The 23,392-nt window shown below is 42.8% G+C and overlaps 1 protein-coding gene across 11 annotated transcripts in view; it reads right to left on the reverse strand.

Moving 5' to 3' along the window:
* The window catches only part of neo1a (neogenin 1a), a 153,052-nt gene that overhangs the window by 62,558 nt on the left and 67,102 nt on the right, over positions 1-23,392 (reverse strand). For all 11 annotated transcript variants that reach the window (XM_005455680.4, XM_019353991.2, XM_019353948.2 and 8 more), the window contains exons 3-4: positions 9,624-9,899; positions 8,104-8,254 (exon numbers count right to left, since the gene is read on the reverse strand). In XM_005455680.4, coding sequence (XP_005455737.2) covers positions 8,104-8,254; positions 9,624-9,899 — 427 coding nt within the window. The remainder of the gene's footprint in view (positions 1-8,103; positions 8,255-9,623; positions 9,900-23,392) is intronic.

Consider the following 23,392-nt stretch of genomic DNA (forward strand, 5'->3'; position numbering starts at 1 on the left):
AAGCGTTCCTGCAGTTAAGTCTCACCAGGACAGCTTTTCAGACTCTTGGCCTTTAATGCCGCGTGCTCCATAAAAGGCATTGAAAGCTTCCTCTTGTAGTTGAAAGAGGAACATACAGTACACGTCAAACCACCGGGCAATTTCTCATTCCGTTTAGAGCGAGTCAATCTCGGCTCTAACTGCAGTGGCTAAAGTGCTCCGCTGAACAAGGAATGCATTACTGAGACCATGAGGGAGGGAGACAAAGTAAATTGGCTTGAGCTGAATGAGCCGGAGACACCTCAAACTGTTGTGAGAGAGCTCGCTCCACTTGTGGTCGTTTAAATTAAGACGCGGTGCCTGCTGGAAGAATGTGAAGGATGTCTCGTGCAGTAAGCTGAAGGTCCTCGGCGGTAAGTGAGACTCTAATTAAAACTGGATTTACCTACAAAGAGATGTTAAATTGGCTCGCCGTTTTCCCACCGTCACTTTTCTTCTTGTTACAAAAACGGCAGATGCACGCATGCATACAATCCAAGCAAAGTGAAGACTACAGGGCGGTGTTCTGAAGCGGCAATGCTAATTAGGCTTGCTGTCTTCTCAGATTTCGTGCCAGCGTTCATGCTACAGTAGCTCCCCTTCCGACAACTACAACTTTCCACATTGTTTGTCCCAGCAGAAACAACGCCACATACAAAGACATCATATATGGCTAAAATTTGTGCAACACGTGAGTGCTTTCTATCTAACAATCATATGCCGAAGGATGCACTGGAGAGCAACTTGGGGTTAATATCTTGGAATACTTGGCATGCACACTGGAGGAGACTGTGATCAAATCGCCAACGTTCCAATTAGTAGATGACCTGCTCTACCTCCTGAGTAACCGCAACCCCAAGACCATATTTCAGTTTCAAACTACTGGAAAGCACAACCACTCTTTCCTCCCTCAGCTCCTTTCCAACATGTCTCTGCTCCAGAAAACCTGTTGAGTACGTCCCGTCAATGCGTATGGGCCTCTAACATAAACTTGTCCCCCGTTCTGCTATTCAGCTTTGACGGCAGCGACAGCCACAGAGGCTTCGGAGAAGGACGTGGACACATTTGGTATGTGTGACTGGTGGCTCAGCCTTCCGTATCACAGACCGGCAGCAAGGTCAGTACACCTGGGTGAGGGGAAGCTGCACATCACTGAAGAGCTGTGCAGGTGGAGGCAGAGCACTACCGCTGTCACAGAGCAATCAGTGGTGTTGTGACAGTAGTTGGGCACGGGTCATGCTATCTGCAGCATGAGGGGAAAACGGGTGGAATCTTGTCACAACTGTCACAACAACAAAAAAAAGAAAAGAAAAAAAAAGGGGGGATTCATTATTAATGGATAGAGTGGAAACTCGTAAGTTTTTCTCATTTTGATCTCGTGTTCTTTTCACTCTCTGCTCTCTGGCTCTCTGCACTGCGGTGCACTATGAATGCAAACCACTCTGAACCACAAAGCCTAGAAGAGCAAAGTGAACGCAAATTGAACTTCTCCCATTTTGACCAGAACAAAATCATAACAGTTCCATGAATTTGAATCATGTTCTAGGTGTGCCAAAAACAGATCTCATCTTAGAGAAAAGGGCAGGCAGTGGGTTGGAATGATTTCTCCCTCCACCTCCCCGGTTTTTTAATGTACACCCGCTCCAATATGAGACATGACGCAGAAGAAACTACCAGGAGAGACAACAAAGATAAAGAAGGAAGCCCGACCGGCCTTAGAAACCAACTGAAGGAGAAATAAATAAAAATTAATGTGCAAGATTAATGAGAAACAACCTGGTGCCGGCAGCACAGGCTCAAGTTTCTCAACTGACTCAGTCATGAAAACATTTTTGTTTTCCTCTGGTTCATAACGGAAAGCTGCGGGACCCTCGAGAGGAAAAAATAAAACAACTCCCACATTCCTTACCTTATTTGCTTTCCCCCCCTACAAAAGGTCCCCAAGAATAAACTGATGGTTTGATTAGTGCATACTGCAATGAAGCCTCGCATAATAGGCCTTTGGATGGCTGGTGTGCCTCCAGGTGCTCAAGGCCACGTGAACCCTGTGTGGTCCTTGCTGTGTCACATTTACAAAGCCATAGTACTGCCTCAGAGGGACATATATCCACATAACACCTGGTGAAGAGGCAAAGCAAATGATAGGAGGTGAGCTGTTTTATGCTATCAGTGAATAAAGCCCCTTTTTCTCAGTCCTACATTGACTAATGAGGTAAATTACACAGTGCGCAAAAGAAGCAGATTCCTTTTAGGACTAAAAATGCAGCCGATTGTGGATCCTGCCCCTGCCCAACAACTGACGGATCTTTACTTGGCAAGAAAAATTGCATTGTGATGAGGATGCAAAGAAAAAAATGAATGCTATGACAGGAAGCAAGCTTTTAGGAGAGCTACAGACACTGATGTGCTGGAGACAGAGAGAGACAGCCTAAAAAGAGACTTCCCCTTCTCCACTCTGAGAGAGCCTGTGTTGTTTGTCTTGTTTTCTCAGCCTGCACATGCCAGCAAAATCCCTCCATTACCTTAACCCCACTCTCCGCTGCTGCCATCTATCATTTTACCAATGCTGGAGAAATCTGAGTTCCAATGCAGAATTCTAAGCGCATGGACCCTCCTGCGTATCTGGGAGTACGTGGTGTGCTGGATATCCACCGTGCATGCCAACCTCTCTGAATGAGGGAAAACATGTGGAGCAGAACACTTTCCATTCACACTCACACTGACCTTAACTCCTTCCTTAATTTGTTTTGTTTTCTGACTAAGAGAAAACCCTGAAGAATCTTGAATGCTGCTTTAATGTATGCACTTTATTAGATACATATTTGCTGTATTGTATTGCTGTACTGTAGCAAGCAGTAATGTTTTGCAACTACATTTACATTTATATTCAAGGGGGGTAAAAACAACAGAGACATTTACCTATGACCTCGCTGATGAACACAGTAAAAGCCCAAACAATTGAACTTTTATGAAAACGGTTTTGTGGTGGAGGGGCTGTACAGAGTTACGTAAGATTAGATTACTCACATTCTGACACTCGGATGACAACAGAGGTTTCTCCATTTTTCCTCCTTGGGCTGCAGAAACTGTGTTCTGTGGTCTGTGTAATCATATCTATCAGCCGGATGCACACTTTCCAGTGGCATCCGAAACATCACTGACGCCTCTATCATTCGCTGCTAGAGGAGGACCTCAGTGCAAGGTGGACGACACGCTAATTGCCGGTGTGACGAAAGAAACAAGTGAAAATCAGGCTAGGCTAATTTTTTGGTTCAGTTTCACTGCCTGTGTTTTTTATTTTAATGGCCTTTTTCTTTACTGTTTGAAAACCTGCAAAGCTCATGATGGCACATGGGAAATTGGTGTGGGAATTCAAAAAAAAAAAAATCAACGACAATGGTTGAATGTGTGGGTGTTAACGCTGCAACCACATTAAAAAAAAGATGTGACGAACAAAGAAGGTTCAAATTTTGAGTGTCACTATGACTTCACTTTAAAAAAAAGAAAAAAAAAAGGCAATTATCTATGATTGCATCTGAAGGAGTGGGGATTTAAATGGCAGTGGCATTTGCTCGGTCATGCCGTCTTTTCAAGAGCAGTGGAATCAATTCTTTGGTGCGACTCTTCAAATTATTATTAAGGTACTAGTGGTTTGGATTCCACATCGCTACAAGTCATTCTGCTGAAAAGCGGGCACAACAGTGACACGGTGTCTTACACGACAGCTATAAATACATGAAACGATATGATGTACAGCTTTGGAAAAAATACATTGACATTTACTTCCTCGTAAATGTCAGTGTAAAGTTTGATCCTCTTTGATGTCAATCAATAAAAGGTGACATATTGAAACAAACGCTAAATAATTTAAATTGAACAGACTTTTACATAAGTGCCTCTACGTGACACGTGTGTGTAGATTCTTGCCTCACCACCTCAAATAAGGAAAGATGTGTGCTTATATGCTAGAGATAGGCAAGCGAGGGATGCTCTGCGGTCCAAATGCTAACAAATATGCTGAGCTAAATTTCCCTCTTCATGCACAACTAAACGCAATACACACAGTAATATTTAAGCAAACACAGGAGCACAAGGAGGCGAGGAGACGGATGACTTTGAGGCTTTGGAAGGGGGGGCGGTGATTTACATATTCAGTCAATTCCCTGTTGCTGGCCGACATGCATAATTCATCCATTTTATTGACTGCTGAGGAATTCTGTTAGGTGACTGAGAGATACTCCCGAGAACAAAAGATGACTGTCCTTTTCATGAGTGTCATCAGGACCAGTATGTCTGAGAGATCCAAAGGCCCGTTTCTCTGTGTAACGGATGACACAAGGCATATTTACTAAGACTGCATTTTCAGTGTGTTGAAGGAACAGCTTAAAGTGCTACATATGCTGTCGCAGTGTTGCTGATATTAATCAAAATAAATGTTGAGCCCGGTGTCCTTGGCAATAGAATTGCTCAGAGCCTAAATTGAATTGAGGCAACATTCAGGACCCCGGCGAATACACAAACAGCGCGTTACAGCGGAATAATCCATCGTATGATCGATACTGAGTGCACTGGAAAACGTACCATCGTAACAGATAGGCCCTGCTGTTCTACAGACAACTACACTTGCGGTCACTTTGTTATGTACGCCTGTTCAGTATCTTGAAAGTGCAAATTTCTAATCAGCTAATCGGCACCTTAATGCATTTAGTCGTGTTGAAGTTCAAGCTGAGCATCAGAATGGGAAAGAAAGATCATTTAAGTGATTTTGAACATGGCAAGGTTGTTGGTGCTAGATGGGCTCGTCTGAGTATTTCAGAAACTGCTGATCTTCTGGGGTTCTCCTATAAAACTGTCTCTAGCGGTCAGAGGGAAACAGCCAGAATGCTTACAAATTGACAGGAAGACAATAGTAACTGAAATAACTACTCGTTATGACCAAGGTATGCAGAAGAGCATCTGTGAACACACACAGCACATTGCATCTTGAAGCAGATGGGGTATAGTAGTTTAGATCACATGGTGAGCCAGTACTGTCAGCTGAAAACAAGATACAATTCATATGGGCTCACCAAAACTGGACAACAGAAGATTTGAAACATTGGCTGGTCCGTTGAGTCTCGATTTCTGTTGCCACATTCAGATGGTTGGGTCAGAATTTGGCGTGAACAACATGGAAGTTTGGATCCATCCTTGCAGCCCTGTATTAACAATTCAGGCTGCAAGAATGGTGTAATGATGTTGGGCCCATTAGTACAAACCGAGTATTGTTTAAAGCCCAGAGCACTACCTGAATATTGTTGCTGACCATGACCACAATGCACCATTTCCTGCTTCCAGTAGGATAACTCATCATTGTCACAAAGCTCACATAATCTCAAACTGGTTTCTTGAACATGACAGTGAGTTCACTGTACTTAAGTCACCAGATCTCCATCCAGAAGAGTACTTTAAGATGGTAGGGTCAGAATTTGCTGTAAACTGTGACTGTGTGTTTATACACCTCTCTGTGTAAAATTAATAGTTTTTATCAATCTCTGGCTCTCATCCACAGCATGTCTTTGTCCTGTCTTCCTCTGAGGAGTGTTACCAGCTCTTTGTTGAATCTGTGCCATGAAGAATTAAGATAGCTCTGAGGATCAAAGGGAGTACAACCAAGTACAAGCAAGACATACCTAATGAAGTGTCTAGAAGGTGTATGTTTATGTATAAGAAAGGAGATATTAGTCAAAAATTACTTTGCAAGTAGAGAAAAAATAAAATGTCTTCCAATAAAAGTTGGTGGGTTGCAATAAAACACCATAAATCATTTAATGGGCTGATCAAACAAACAAGAGCTTCATGCGTAACAACGGATCGTTGTGTCCTATGTAAAGTGAGGCAGCATCTCACCGCATGTTTCTTTATAATCACACTGACACACATGCAGGAGATGACAAAGGTTTCTGTCCCAGGTGAGCCACAATCAACAGGTCCAGGAGTTAATTTTCACTCACGATAAAAGGGTTGTGGTGGTGTCAGTGGTTGGTCATTCTCTTCTATCTCTTACAGATTTGTAAAAGACTGCCGACTGTGACAGACCGAGATCCAACACGCTTCTTCTTGGTCACAAGAAGAATCTATGAATATTATTGCCAGATCTGACACAGTGGCCCTGCGAGCTGAACACAACAAAGAGAAATCAGCTACTGATCAACTGAGAGTGGGGCAACCACCTGTTTAGTTTCAGCCCTCTGCTCTGTCCTTGTCTGTCAACATAGAGACGTTTTTAAACAGCCAGTAAGTCCCACATGCCAATACGGGCAAGTGATCCAAATGAAATGTCTCCTGACAGGTTATGAATAACATGCTAATGAGACTCTTCAAAGACCTAAGACAGAAATCCTACTTATGGCAGAAATCCTTTATGCAGCACATTGTGAAAAGACTTTTGAAGATTTCCTCTGTGTCTTTCAAAGTATCTTAAAGAACTTCAGTGAAGTCGGGCAGAAAGTGGAAGGACTAGCAAAGAATTACGAGGAAGAATTAGAAATTCAAGACTCTGCATTGTCCAAAGCCTCTTTCATCTTGCACTCTTATCGAGTTACCTTTGCTATTTGTTGCTCAGGATAATAGTGGCTGTAAGCCATTGTGAATTCAGACTCGGAGAAAAAGAAAACAAGAGATGTGACCGAGCTGAAGAATCGGCGGCGATACTCCCCACCATCGCTGAGCTGCTCCGCTTTCGATTGGTAGCTTTGACACGTCTTCATCAACTCTCATCTCATGTCCACAGCTCCAGTGTCGCTACTTTCAAGGCCCTGTTTGTGTTGCGCACCAAAGACCAATTAGATACTCTTTGCAGATTCCCCTTACTCTCTCCCTTACACTACATGCCACACCAATTTTTAATTGACAGGAGCTCTTCTATCTTTCATGTAATGCCTGGAAGGAACAGGAGACTCTCAACAGGAAAAAAGGGGAAAATTCCACTGCTATTCTTTTTAATTGTCAATGTCGTCATTAATGAAAAGAAAAAAAAAAATCAAAGGAACAACCTTGGAGATGTATTCACCGCTTAATTTTTTTTTTTGTGCTGAAGGCAGGAGCATCGGGGTCTTCTTCTATATGGCCCAGACGTCCCTGCTTTTTCACTATGCTTGCTAATTACCAACGGAGACACCCTAGGGGGTTGGCTATGCGAGCTGGATATTGTCTTGTATTTAATAGAAGGTAGATTAATAAGTACCTTTTTACCCAGCTCCCTTTGCAGGTCAGAACATTCAGACAATTCCACAGGCATTAAAAACTTGAGGTGTGGAGCTATGCTTGGAACCAGAGGTTGGAAGGTCTAATGATATTCTCGTTCACACCGCACCGGGGCCTCGCGATTACCGATGTGACGACCTTACATTTAATTTCACTGAACGCCCAAATCCATTCCGAGCTAGATTTAGATGAATGAGCCCCATTTTAGCCACGTTGTGATGATCCTGCAAGTTGAAGAGTTATTATTCCACAGGAGTGGCACACAGGGGTTAGGTAAACAAAGTGCTTTCTTAATTGGTGAGAACCAAACTTCGCATGTCCAATGCAATTCTCTCTGAGGGATTTGAGCTGCACTGCCTGAGCTAATGAGAGCCAGAGAAGTGAGAGCACAGGCGCTGTGACACTCTGTCTTGGCTCTTAATTTGTGAACTTCCCCTCAGCTGGCAACCCTGCAGCCTGCTCTCCCAGATGAAGTGGCTCCGTTGGCACGTCCAGGTCTCCCCCCGGGGCTCTCTGGGTAGCTGTGGCAGAACGGCATTAACACCTTGGGGAGCAGGCGCCAGGACTAACAGTTTAGCTTCTGGAGGCCAGAGGCACCGGGTACAAAGGAGCAGTACATTACAGTACTCTGCTGCTTTTATAAACCTAGGAATGTGCGAGAGCCCAGGGAAGCTGAGCACAACTGCTTGTGGCTTTACTGTAACTATCGCCAATTACTGGCAACTTTCAGGTGATACCCCAAACCTGTTGTTTTTTCTTTTTTGTTTAACAATCTCTGCTTTATCGATCAGAACAGAAAAATGCATCAAACAATAGATCACAGAGCCGCCCTACACGTACCTCTCTTCCAGCAGCTTGTCTCCAAACATCCAGCTGATTCGTGGTGCAGGGTAACCCGTGGCCACACAGGGCAGCAGCACGCTGGCATCCGTCACCTTGGTCACAGACACAGGCTGCACCAGGAATTCCAGCTTCCTCTCCTCTCCAGTTTCTTAGATGTAAAGGGGGAAAAAAAGGGGTCAGGGTTAAGGCTGAGGTTAAGCAAAGAATTTCTGGGAAGAATTAGAAACTCAAGAGTGGGTATTGTCTTTATTGTCCAAAGCCTCTTTCATCTTGCACTCTTATCAAGTTTATTATTTGTTTTATTGATCAGAAAAAAGGACAAACAAACAGTATATTCGCAGCCTGCAACAGGAATTCCAGCTTCCCCTGCAGTTTCTTAAGTGACGGGGGAAAAAAGGGGGGTGACCGTTAAGGCTGAGGTTAAGGCTAGGGTTGAGTAAGCTAACCTCCCGTGTCCATCCATCTTAAACTTCAGACTGACTGACAGCCTGACACTCAAACCACAAAGAGTCAGACTGAATAATGATAATGATATCTAGCACAGATAAAGCTGTGTAGGAGTTCAAACTGCTTTGTATGATTCCAGCTGCAACTTAATGCTGGAATAGCATCGAGTAATAACCACGAGGGTCATGGTCAGCCAGACTTCTTCTTCTTTTTTTAATAATGAACTGCTGCGAGCTCACAGGAATGTGTGAAACTCCCACTCAGTGATTCACGGCGAAAATACCAGAGCTGTATTTGGTTGTGGCTTCAAAAGAAAACAAAAAAAAGACACAACTAAACATGATAATAACTACACCTAATACATTTATTCATGTCCCTCCAATATCTGATGGTGTCCACGCAAAAATGTATTTCCATTTTGTCACAAAGCTTTAAAACCTTCCCCTTTGTGTGCCTCCAACATCTTGCCACTCTACCACACATCTTTAGAGGAGGCATACAGAGATGAAGACCCCCACTGGGGCCTTGTTGAAGTCTGATTTACACCCTCTAATATCTTCCCTGTGCTGGCAGGAGCCTGGTGCTTAACAACTTAGTAAATAAAACTTCCAGAGGGGTGAGACAAGACCCTGCCACAATGGAATTCGGGCTCCTTTTGAGCTGCAGCTGAGTTACTGTTGCGTCACTGATAACCCCAGTGGGAATTTTACCACTCCTGCTAGCATTCAAAAATCTCTCACCACAGGTAGCCGGGTCTCTTCACGCTAAAGGTAATGAGCAACCGAGAGAGAACTCAATGTACCGCTGTAATTAGATGATGCACTGGACTATATACAAATTTCAATTTACCTCACAAGAGGACCTATGAGGGTCTAAAAGCTCTAATTAAAGATGTGGTGACGCTTTACCAGGTGACAACTGATGACAAGCAGGGTAAATTATTTTAATATTAGAAAACAATACTAGTGTATTCATTATATCTCATAACTGAGTTTACAGCAAGAAGTTCCTATAGTAACAGATCTAGATTCATAATGGACAACATTTGACCTGGTGTTCTCTCAAATTACCTGGTACAGTTTGGAGCTCGGCCTCATCGCTCAACTTGGAAGAGCCAACGTTTTCCACAAGGCAGCGGTACGTGCCAGCGTCCGTCTCCGAGGCATTGCTTATAACCAGGGCTCCACTCGGTAGCTGGATCAACCTGGTACTCAGCTCCAGGGGTTGTCGGTCTTTCTCCCACCGGATGAAGGCCACCAGATCCGAGTTGACCTCACATGCCATCACCTGACTGTCCCCAAGTCGCGCAGTGGCTGGCAACGGTTGGCTGGCGAACCTGGGCATCCCTGCAAAACAGCGATAAGGCAGATGATGAACGCTCATAGCAAAATTTTATGGTAGCAGTTTAAGGGCTTTATGAAACCTGCATGAAACAAGCAGGGCTTCAGGTTTTTAGTAAACTTAAAAGCAAAGGCATGCTGACAAATTTGACTGTTTTCATTTCACTAAATTTAACTTTAAGCTGCATTTGGATGTAAATTCTTGCTAAGGCAGATCGGAAAAGCAAACTGATTACCACAGCAGCTAATGAAGCTATAAAAAAGAATGTGGAATCGGTTTTGAACTTTGACTTTGAAGATGCATATTTCGTCTCATCTTTAGAACTTAAAAATATTGGAAGCGCCGTCTTGCACATCGATCCAATTTCTGGTTGTATTCTTAGGAGCGAAACGGGCCAGAACATTCAGCACCCACCTGTCCCGACCTCTTGCACACACACAAACAAACCACCACCCTTCTCCTGCACACCCGTGTCGTATAATCGTTTATCCTTGATGGTGGATGTTAATTTGCCCCGCAGAGCAGGAGACACACGGCACTAATTTTAAAAAAAGCTGGATCCACAGGCTGTCTGCGCTGCTGTAGCCCGACTTTCATCTTGATGCAAAATAATTATTTCCTGGGTTTGAAGTCATTGATCTGAAACCAACACTCCCGGGCCGCTTCCGAAACAATCGCGCACAATGACTTCAATTAAAAAGAACTTACAATGTGTAAACTGCAAATGTTATTCTTGGGTTTATTAGTGAGGCAGAGGCAAGAGTTTGTTGTTTTCCAAAGTAAGAAGGCCACTCCATCTCCAATGAAAAGTGCAACATGCTGTGTTATTATCATGGAGGGCCTCTCGAGGTTTTGGGCCAACTGTGTTTCGTCTCCTTGGAAATTTGTGCGGATGAAACAAAGAGTCTTGTTTGAGTGTCTGTTTTTCTGTTTATGAGAGCAAGTTTAGCTGCTGTAACTCCGCTGAAGACTTGCTGAGCGATGACTTGGTGTCTGCCCCGTCCTCACCTACAGACATCTCTTCAAATCCCCTGCCAGGAATGGCTCCAGGGTAAATCACACTTTAAGATAAGGGTCCAACAGTGACAGACTCCCCTCCCGGCCTGGGCTGACGTGCACAGCTTCTCTGAGTATATCTCAGCACAGTTCAGCTAATATGGGCTTAGCTGATGCCAGTGCTGATATTTTTGTAACTGAGCTGCCAATCACCTAATATATAATCAGGGCAGAGTAGGGAAAAAAATAATGAGCTGAATTATTAAGGGATTAAAAGATACTTTCGCCCCTCCCTAAAAGCTCAGACTTACTCACTGCTTGGTGCTGCTCAAGACAAGCCACAACTGAAAGAGATCAACAGATATCTATCTAGAGGTCAAAAATGACCGCTCAGTCGGGGTCTAACGATGTCTCCCCCACTTTTTTTTTTGTTCTTTCAAACAAACATTAAGTTGAGCTAAACAGAAGTACTAAAGTGTATTAAGAGGAAAAAATAAGTCAATTAACTGCATAATGATTGATAATCATGGGTTACACTCATTGAAAAAACACTGGACTGATAGATTAAAGGGTTAAAAATGATATATAATACTGAGGAGAACAGCAATGGTTTATGAGTTAGTGTGTGTCTTAAAATATATTTAAGACACATTTACAAACCTAATAATTCTCAAAAATCTTCTCTAATCTTACTTTATGCAAATGGACATGTGCAAAATGACATCAGGCCAAACAGTGTGCTGCGGCCTCAATGTGCTAATCTGATAAAGACCAAAAAATTAATTAATTAATTACTAAAAATACCAGACAGCCTTTAACTTTATACAGTGCTCTCCAGATAGTAAGTAAATCCTTTAGCCCATGACATTTCTAAAGATGAGAATGACCCACACTTAATGCATCTGAGGTCTAATAAAGTGACTAGAGACTTAGTGGAAAAGCTTAAGCCTTTAAACTCTGGGCCAAGGAAGACACAGCAGAGGGCTCCACAAGTCATCTGCAGACATGCAGGGCAAAGGGAGAACATTGTTCCTGTACAACTTCAGTTCAGACTGCTGTGAGCACTTTCTGACTCGGTCTGCAGTTAGTCAGTCTCCAGCTCTCAATCGACTAATCCTTTGTTCCTCTTGCCTCATCACATCTCCGCAGGCTGTTCATCAGCTTGCCGTGTCTTTAGGGAGTGTGTTTCTGGATGTGTGTGTGTTTTTTTGAGAGTGGGTGTATGTGGGGAGCCTAACTCACAAGAGCATGACAGCCGTTGTGTAACAGCCAGTTATAATGAAGTGGACTGCTTACGATGACATGAATATGTATGCGCGTGCTTATGCTTGCGTGTTAGGTGCTAAAGTGTACATAAGCACATTAAGTGTGGGTCAAGGCATGGGGCATTGTAGATGGGAAGCGGTGAGTGTCGATGCTAACACTATCGATTCTAATTAATCACAATTCTCCATTTAAATCAACTTGGTGGACGCTTCATTTTCCAGAGCCTTGCTCAGCACCATCTATTGAACTGAAGTGCTGGGTTGCCAATCTGCACTCTTATTATCGGAGTGTGATGGAGCCAAATGAGTCCAGGAGTGCAATGATGTTTCAGCGGCCAAAATTCAAAGACTGGAGGGTTTATTCTAACAGAAAGCGATTTCATTCTTCATTTTAAACGGAGCAAAATGCGCCTCCTCTGATCTCATTGTTCCTCCCAAAAAACATTTTCATACACTCAGCGGTTGCACCAAATGCCTCCTTTGTGGAGGGTGGTTAGCTAGATTCACCAAACCCTGCATTATCTGCTCGGCTCTACCAGTAGAGCTGATAATAATCAGAATGCTAATGAAAGAACATGTCCCTCACTGGATGGAGATTAGCCGAAAACTAGTGCGCCACAACGAATGAGCATAACGACTGCCCGCCCCACCTCAGAGAAAAACCAAGTGCAATCATATACACGCATACACAGGCACACCCTTAAATCACACTGTTGGGTTCCCACTATTCCTAATTAAAATAAGGTATAGAATAATAATGAGCAGCTTAATGGAATTCACAGAGGCTTTAAGGATCTCCCTTGAGATTCAAGCGAATTAGTGACTGACTGCAGAATAGCTGTCTTTCACCTTGGATCAAAAACATAACTGTGTTTGATGTTACATATTTTCAAGCAGTGTCAGTTACAGTAATTGGCGAAAACTGAAACTGGCTTACATTTTGTGCCAGGGCCCGGGGGGAAATGTCTCCCTACGTGTCGTGGCCAGATGCTGAGTTTGGATTGCTAACATGAAATACCTAATTTTCCATGGAGAAAACATGGAATGTAAAAAATCAAGTCACACGGTTTATGCTTTGGAGGGAGCTCATATTTTTAAACCCATAGAAACACCAAAGGGTACCGAAAAGACAGGATCTAGCATAATTACATAGTCTAAATGGGTAATTAGCAGACAGGATTTTTCACAATGCAACCTTTACTTCTTCACTTGCCATTAGCATAATAATGATGTCATCAGACTAATGACAGGGCAATAAAACAACAATATATTCTAACACGATTTAATTTATTGATGCATATAACACCAATTTCTTCACTTGCTACTGCTAAACATAATAAATCCTTGAAGGTATGCAAACAAGATTGCAAAATAGGTCATGTGTTTCAAAATAGAGGATTATCAGTGCTATGCTCGTCAGCTAACAACGCGTGAACGACAAGTTGTCAAACTAACAGGTGACGTCCCGGCAGCTATCTCTAGCTTTTATACTGTCTATGAGTTAAACAGGTAACATTAATGTGTATGGCTTTAATGTTGTTTAAAAGGGAGCTTTGCTGGCTTCTCAAAATGACCTACAAAGAGTTGTTCAACGGTGTTAACATCATGTTCATGTGTTCAGCCGTTAGTGATGGGAGAGGCTTTGTGTGTCAGATGGAGTGGCCAAAGAAGGCACTGTTGATATTGATACTGTAGCAGATGATTATCTAATCCAATAGTAATTTTTAGCATTGATTAGTGTCAGATTATGATTTTTAACAACAAACCTACATTGGATCAAGCTCGCTAGCCAAGAGCATGCAGTTTTTGAAGTATAACCTAATATAAATTCTAAATGCTAAATCTTTAAAAAGTTTAAAAGCAGACAGCAAAGAGGAAATTCTTCTCTAAATGTAGGAACCACGAACAATCAGGAGGAAGAAATATAAAACAAAAGAAACGCAAGTCATTTTCTCATCACAGCAAAGAGTAGACTACGGCATCATTCCGCTACTTCTTCTTTCTCCCTTTCTGAATTCAACAAGTTCACTGCCATTCGTTGGAGACTGCTGAAAGTCATTCTGGGAAATGTGGAGAAATCAATACGTGAAATTGAGGCCCGCAAGTCAGGCTGTAGGAAAGTGGGTACACTAGAGACGTAAATTAAAACCCGTTGTGTCAGAATAATTCCTAGAATGCACCGACTGTTACAAATGTGCGTGAGTGTGTCTGACCATGCAAAGGGCGCAATAATAACACCCTTTTTGTCCTCCATTATCAACATGTCTCGTTCGGTTTTGCAACCCAAGTACACAAACACAAACAACCACAATTTCTATTCTTGGTGTTTTTTATGAAATTCAAAAGATCAGACAGGGCCAAATCAAACTGGCCGAGCCTAAAAAAATAAAAACAAAAACCCCCACCACTTTCAGTCAGTGAAGTGACAGATCTGACGCCAGCTGAAGAGTAAATTAGACAGAATGTGAAGACATCCAATTAATGAAAACGAAAATCGAAGATGTCAGGTGAAGGAGGGAGTGGCAGGGTAATCAAGTAGTCCAAAAAAACCCAGTTATTTCTGCTGCGTGTGACTTTGAGGAGAAGGTCTGAATATATTTCCTTGGTTTTAAATCTCCATGAACAATATCAGGTTTGCTTTCTTCAGTTCAGCGTCTCTTTCTGTTCATGCTCCCTTTAAAGCTGCAGCGTAAGTGATAATTAATTTTTCTAATTGAAGGTTTCCAAGCTTCAGGCGAGAATATTTTACTAAGGGCTTCCTCCATTACATCAAATCAAGCCATTTAGCCCACATACAGTCTTAAGAACAGTAAAGAATTAATTCACACTGTGCACTACATATATATATATCTATATATAGATATATATATATGCACGGTGATTAGCACTGTTGCCGCACAGCAAGAAGCTCCTGAGTTCAATTCCAACATCAGGCCGGGGTCTTTCTGTGTGGAGTTCGCATGTTCTCCCCGTGTTTGCGTGGGTTCCCTCCCACCGTCCAAAGACATGCAGCTTGTGGGGATAGGTTAATTGGATAATCCAAATTGCCACTAGGTGTGAATGTGCGAGTGAATGTGAGTGTGAATGGTTGTCTGTCCCTGTATGTTGGCCCTGCGACAGACTGGCGACCTGTCTAGGGTGTACCCCGCCTCTCGCCCTATGACAGCTGGGATAGGCTCCAGCGCCCCCCGCGACCCTGAAAAGGATAAGCGGATCAATCACTGGTATCATGCAGACCTGAGCTCTTTAGTGCAATTCTGTGCAAAGGTCTTGAACGCCCCCTCATTTCTTTATCTTTTTCTAGGAGAGTGGGAAACATTTGCAGCACATAGATGGAAATGCAGTATATGATACAAAAGTAAAGTCTGAACAATTCCAGCAAGCTTGAAAGTGAGTATTTGGCATGTTCACCTTTATAGTTCAACACAGCCTGAACTCTCTTGCTCAGCTTTCTTGTCATTTCTTTAAACGGTCTTCAGGAATAGTTCTCCAGGATTTTTGAAGGACATTCAGAGCTCTTCTTTAGCAGCCTTGACCATGTTTTACAGATGGCTGCAGACACTCACTTTTATACTTCTCTGCTGACCTCCTCTCTACATATGATGCCAATTTAAATCAAAAACTTCAAATTTGGATTGTTTATGCCATAAGAACTATGGCCACCAACTTTCAGTCTTGTTCTTTGTTTACTTTGGCATGCCTCAGCTTTTTCTCCCGGTTTCCTTTCCTTAAGAATAGCTTCTTAACAACCAACCTTCCAATGAGAAATGATCTCAGTGGAAAGGTATCCACTAAGACCGAGTGTTCAGTAGCTCAACAGAAGGATCAACTGAAGAGGCAGAAGCATTTCTCAGGTCAGGTCTTTGCTGGATTTTTCCCCCCCATTTCTTAAGAACATGACTTTCAGATATTGTTCATTTGTTGTAGATACTATTTTAATCAGGATTTCTTGTGCAAGACTGTCTCATATGCTACTAAAACTCTAAAAACTTTAAAAACTAGACTTTTTTTTTTTTAGCAGCCACAAGTCCCATTATAATATTCTACATCCAATCAAAGTGTCATGCATTTAATTTTAGGGTTTATATTTAACCTGCCAGTGGACCAACTCCTTCTGGGTTTCTTAAAAAAAGAAAAGAAAAGAAAACCCTGAACAAACCAAAAAAGAAGTAGTTGTAAAAAAAAGCCAACACTTTCCCCAAAACTCTTCACAGCATCTAGCACACAAAACCCTCCCACCCCCTAATAATAGTGCATTAATACATTAATGTATTCTGTATATGCATAAGCTCAGACAGCACCATGGACGCCCATAAGCAAACAATAACAAGGATAACTGCTCTTAGAGAGAGGCGTTTATATTTCTTCTTTGCTCTATCTGTTATCAAACTTTAATTGGATTGTATTGCAGAACCCACTCAAACACTCAAAGACATTCCCTCCAAACAATAAAACCACAACCCTACCCCCACCACCCTCTCCCGCCCACCCACCATCACTCTTCATAAAGGCACTTCAGCATTTATTGTACAAGAAAAATATTTCTTTCTCGCACTAATGCAGCCTAGATCGTGATGAAATTAAACGTTGAGGGGTGGTGCTTTGCCTGTGTCCTTAAGTGGCTCTGCATGTATGAAAAGCACAGCATGAATTCTTTATAATGCTTTGGCAAGTGGGAGTTAGTTTGGGCATTTTTAGGTTTAATATCAGAAGTGGTCAAGAATCACGCTGGTTTTTCAAAGAAAACCTTGATGTTTAATTACAAAGTTTGCATGGCCCACATAGGGGAAGATATTACGGCTGCACAGCCACTGCGGTTGTCCTTCTTAAAAATGCATACAAACTTGTACATTTAAATGCGTCCAATCTGCTAAGCAAATAGACGTTTTGGAATCACAAATTCTGGGAGATGTTTGCTCGCGTTCTTTACCCGCTAGGCAGTAAAAGGTAACAACAACTTTCATCCCATCGGGGGGTGAGAGGTGGGAGGCCTCGGCGAGATTGACAAGAATGCAAACAGAATTAATTAATGAACGTGTACTGGAAGCTAACACAAAAGTTACTGGGATTATCCATCATGTATAAAGCCAGACACGAGCATGACATGCTGAGGAAATGATGAAACGTGAATGTCTGGCTGTGTCATCGCAACATGCTCGTCTTTTTCATCAACAGGGTGGAGTGACAATGATGTGATACAGTGCAATAAATAGACCGGCTTTTTTTTAATCTTTGTTAAATTTTTATCCAAACAGCTACCAGTTAGAACACATGGATAACAATGACATTGGTTAACAACTGAACTAAAACAAAAATTCAAACTGCTTACTCCAATCAGGCAGTTGGAAACATGTAACAAACAATGAGCTCATCAGTGGAAAAAACCTAACAATAAATCACTACTTCTAAACTACATAACGTGTGCAGTACAATGGTAACCGCAAGTGCATACACAGAGAAAAGCTTGTGTTGTGTACACACGTCAGAAGAGCAGACAGAAGACGGGTGTGTGGGTGGTGTGCCACAAAAGTCAGCCTCAGACTGGGGTCCTTATTTTATCTATTGAGCTGTGTAAAGATGACAGAACAAGCATTTCCTGACCTTGCATCCAGCCACAGCTTGAACAGAGTAGTACAGTGAAAACATTAGGCAGCTGGTACCCAGGAATGAAGCATCAGCCTGTTGTCACATTTGAAATATGGCACAGCAGAAGGCAGTTGCGAAATAAATGCAGAGTTTTACTGTTGCGAACAAGAATGGAAATAGACGCCTATATGTGTAGTGCTGGTGTATTCGGGGCACTGATCCTCCCAACTTCCTTATGTATGTTAAGCTAACTCAGCAAGGCTAAACAGCTCTTAGCTAGGGGAGGGGCATTTGGAACTGGTACACCGCTCTGGATGAAGACCAGATTTTGAGTAAAGAACAGCTTTACAAACATTTACGACAAGCAGCAGATTGGCCCCGCCGTACAGCTGCAGAAGGCGCCTCCACCTAGTTGTGACAATTCTCACTCGTTACGGGGACTATTTCTTTATTTTTTTTACTACTACGCTCTTGGTAACACACAATATAGCATGCACTTTAGAGGACAGTCGCTGCAAAATAAATGTCAGTAACCCGCCTCTCTGTCTCGATCAGGATGCTTGCTACCACTGTGACAAGTTGCATGTTTGATTTCCGGCTTTCATTTCTACTTGCGCATGCTTGTGAAAGACAGAGGGAGGAAAAAAACATAAAAGATCTGCCTACAATGAAAATACACACACTCAATTGTGTCTACATGAATAATGACACATCGGGATGAGGCTGCTGGTACAGTTGGCACTCTGACAGCTTCTGATAGCCTGATGTGGGGAAGAGACAGCGGGGCTACGAGGAGCCTCCCTGATGGTGATGGATGGAGACGGATACATGACAGGGCTAGGTCAGTTGCCATAGGAACAATACATTAGTTAGAGGGATGAGATGTACTTGAAGAAAAAAAATGTAGAGTTAAATTCAAATGCTTTAAAATTAAACCCATTTGTATATGCATGTATGTCAAATCTTGCAAAGCAGTTAGTTTTATCAGTGCTGTCTACATAATGTAACAGTATACCACATACTGAAATATCAACCCAATCCCCTAATACGTTTTCAAAAGGACGTGTTCACAGTATAAGCTTCTGAGTGAACGAGGGTTGTCACAATAAAAAGAGCCACAAGAAAAAGACTAAATACTTATTTGCAGCAGTATCAATACTAACTGTGCCATGCTGTCCTCCTCCAGTTGACTCACAGCTTCACACAGCACCTGCAGACAGGCAGGCACACAACCCTCCCCTCTCTGGCAGCTGGAGTGGCTGATGTTTAGGTGGAACACTTCAGGAGGAATTTCGAGAGGTGGGTAAAGCTCCCGTTTCAACAACCTTGAAATATTAAACAGCTAAACACATAAATGTTAACCCGGCTGGCTTCATCATACCTCTAATGTGAGCCTCTCCACTCTTCACAGGAGCCATTCAACCATTAACTGCACCCCAGCCAGCAGGGGTCATTTGTCAGTTTTTGTTGCAGGTCTGCAAAACACCGTCTCATCTACAAAAAGGGTTGTTTTTTTTTTTGTTTTGTTTTTTTTAAAGTTAATGAGTAACTATAACCCAGTGCAGTGACTAATGATTATTTTCATTACTGATTAATCTGCAGAATAACTCTAAATTCAGAGACATTTTTCCTTTGTTCAGGACATTGTTATTAAATTGCTTATTGTGTCTGACCAACAGTGAAACCCTGTTATGATCTGTTTTCTGTGACACAGGCAATCAAAAGCAGCAAATTACACCATGTAAGATAATGGGACCGGGTTCACATTTGTATTTTTTTGGATTGAGAACGGCTGATTCATGCAAATTCCTGCTGATTATAATTTGAAAGATCATATTTAACACTATTTTCTGTGCTGTTGGATGAGTTGTACGTGTGTGTGTGAACTGTCACTTTTCTGCCTCCTGTGTGTAATTTCCTCGTGTTCAGGTATGGTCTCTCAAGCATGGCTCGTCTGATGACTTACCCTCTGGGGACAATGATCAGGGCTTTCAGGGGGATGCCACTATCTGCTATCTGGTAGGGCACAAACTCCCTCTATCCAACAACAGAAACATATGGGGGAGGGGGTTTCTTAAACAGAGCTTCTGAATGCTCCTCAGTTTCTAGTGGAAAAGCTCTCTTTCATTGAAGATAATTGAGTTGTAGCCGAAACAATACAGATTGCATTAGGGCCTTTAATCATGTTAAGGTGTCTTGCTTTTTCACTGGGAGTTTAGCTCATTGTCAGCCCATTTTGGGCTTGACCTTCTGCAGAGGTCGTTGCCATAGGAGCGGATGCTCCCATTACCCAAGCACAGATAAATGTGTTGGCACTACAACCATAAATCCCTTTGCGCTTCCCGTCTAACCTCCCTGCTTTCCCCTCGCTTCCTTATCAGGGAAAAGCGGGTGGAGGGGGGTGGCAGGTAAGACAGGCTGCAGAGAGAAGCTCCACAGAGCGGCCTCCAATGTCAGAGGAGTCACCTGTGGGATTATAAAGGAGTTGTCAATCAAGCCCAACACGTGAGGAACAAAGAGCAGCTACCGCTGGCCTGCCCTCACATCTTTCTTCAAGTGCTTATTTCCTTAAGGCCTCGAGCAACGCCCAACCCCTCCACTGGAATGAAGAGCCCCTCCACCCTCCCGTAGCTTGACAGGCCATCCAGATAAACGGAGTAAACACACCCTTGTCCGGCTCTCGATGGGCACACGGACAGCTTCTCCACATTCAGCTCTCTCCTTCAGACTCTTCTCTGCCACTGCACTGTCTCTTTCCCACTCCCTCCATTACACTCAGATTCACCTCCACCCACTCCTATCACCCCTCCTCTTTTTCCTCTCCATCCTCCTACCACACATTTCAGTAGGAGCTCTATTGTTTGCTAGAGAGGGGGCATGCTGCTGCTGGTTCTTATCTGGGGATGTTGCCGGCACATCTGCAGATGCTATCAGCAGCCCTGTTGCTCTGTTTATGCTCCAGCTCTGCAAGTGCAGCTAGCAGGGAAATGAGATGGATGGAGGATGGGGCCGGGCGAAAATTGAGCGTCTTGCTCAGGAGAAATGATGGAGTGTGCGTGCGTGTTTGTTTGGGGGGGGCAATGGAGCAAAGGAAGGCCATTGTAAACACAAGAAAAACTAGGACTAGGAAAAACTAGAACTAGTGCAGTAGTCATTTTTTGTGCAATCAAGCAACACTACAGTTACTAATGACAAGCTTTTTGTTAGCTTGTAGTTTATGTTCACGAAATGATGACAATTTTCTACAAAGCTCTCATCATTTCCACTGATCTGAGGGAAGTAAATGTAAATGTGCCAACCACCACATACAAGCACACAGCTAACTTATTCTTCAGGATGATTTAGTACGCATTTAAAAATCTGTGTGTGGGTGTCTGCTTCAAATTATACCCCAATGAAGCTAAGGTAGAACAAAAAATGTTTCCTGCATAACTAGGATTAGAAGTGAGTCGCTATTACAGCACGAAACGTGCTGCAGACAGCGAGGAGGCTCAGGCAGTCAGTCAGCCATGCGACGCGAAGCATCAGCTTCACTCCTTAACTTAAAGGGAATTTTCTTTCAAAGTGTAGGGTACACAGACAGACAGAGTGGCTGCTGACTATTTTTGAAGCGCCACTTGTTTAGTTTTTATCATTGGAAGAAACAGTAGTGGCTATGCATGCATTTGTGTGACTATATGCCTGCGAGTATGGGGCTGGCAGCGTTTAAGCAGCAGATGTTTGCAAACACACAGATGCAGGCTCGCACGGATGCAAGGTGATGATGTCGCTCCACATGGCCAGGAGCATTCATCATCCTTTACTTGGTCAAGAGGTGTGATGCAGTGGCAAATTGTCAGTTATCATTCTTAGGGTGTTTCCACACCTGCCCTGTTTAGTCCATTTAAGTGAAATCTGGCTCGTTTCCCCCTTGGTGCAGTTCTCTTGTGCAAGTGTGAATACAATGATCTCCCTCTGGTGTGGACCAAAACAACCGCACCAAGACCTTTTGGAAGAGGTGGTCATAGAGTGGCCCCAAATGAGTTCCAGAGCGGTTTGTTTATGGTTGATCCGAACAAGCTACCAGGTGTACGTTGCAAGTTTGAGCAAACCTTCCCATAGCCACGTATGCTTTATATTCTGAGGATGTGGCAAGGTACTATAGATAAGCAATGGTCGGTATGGGCTAGCAAAACTAGCTGTGAAATGAACATAAATTCTACGTGTTCTCCAACAGTCCACAACACAGCACAGCTAGTAGAATCGATACATGCCATACACTGTCTTTCTTTCTTTCTTTAAGTACAATAAGTACAGAAGACAGGGACACTGTAGATCTTCTACAGCTGAAGAGGGGACCCTCACCCAGCTGCTCCCACACGCAGCAAAAACTCCAAATGGAAGACGATGACTTGGTGACTAGTGCAGCTGCCGCGACAGCGCTAACCTAAGTTGTTGATAACAAAGTTAAGTAAGCTCTGGAAGTACTTTAGACAGCCAAGGGGTGATGAGTGAGCCACAAAAGGTAATATGCAAGTAGTACCATCGTGCTCTTTAAGACCAGTGGAGGAAATACCTCCTGTTTACTGAAGCACCTCAAAAGACTCCATATCTGTTCAAAGTGAGTGAGTTTCAAATCATGTTTACAACTTGCAAAGTGTGTTTCCTTCTTGTATCATCCTGAAATACACATTGCCATTTAGTTTGGGACACATTACTATTTCGCTTGAGCTGCCGATGGGAAATCAACTATTTACTATAGGCTAAAATGGCTAATAAATGAATGATTGAGCTAATGTAATGTAAATAACATTACAAGGGTACCAAGGCTTCTACGCAAAACTACTACACAAACTCATAGTACTGTATTATTTTCTGTATTGTTGTATAAGAGACAGGACTCATATATAAGAATGTCATCACCTACACCCGATTGCACTTCCTGAGCTAGATCTGGACTGATATCTGATCCAAATACTGGATCCATCCTATAAACAACTCTAGCATCATTTTGAATTTCAAATCAGAACATTGTGTTACTTTATGTTCGGATAAAAAGGGTTTTAGTCCAAATTGAAATTTAGTAGCAAATGGCAATGAGACATGTTGACAGCTAAGTGACAGGCCATTAGAGATAAAATTTTAAGAGAAGAGAAAAAAAATTAAGCTATTAATTATTCAACTAGTAACTATATTAGTTTGGGATTTTCCAGTCAAAGTTTACAGCCATGAATTTATTATTAGTGAAAGGAGCCGGCTGCTTGTGCCTGTCAAGTGCTGAGAGATCAGAAAACAGTTATGATTGTTTTTCCTCTCTTTTCCGCATTCATGTAAACATCTTTCCGAAATGCTCCAGTGAGCGTCAATAACAGCCCGAGCACAGCCGCTCATATTTCAACAAGGAATCTGACAAACGGAGAAGACCAATCTCTCCATGTAGACATGCATAAAACACAACACACTTTCAAAGTTCATTAGCCACGTCTGGCGAGCCGCAGATGCCGCGTGTAAACGCCGACTAAACAAACTAACGCAAACACAGACATCAAACATTGCAAAAGCAAAATGCACATATTGAAAAGGCTGCAGGAGGACAAGATTAGTATTTGAATGAGGATCACAGAGTGTGAAGCGTCCATAGCCCCAGAGTACGTCTCTTCACTCGCCGGCTT

Source organism: Oreochromis niloticus, linkage group LG1 (assembly GCF_001858045.2).
Source record: "Oreochromis niloticus isolate F11D_XX linkage group LG1, O_niloticus_UMD_NMBU, whole genome shotgun sequence".
Classification (NCBI taxonomy): Eukaryota; Metazoa; Chordata; class Actinopteri; order Cichliformes; family Cichlidae; genus Oreochromis; species Oreochromis niloticus.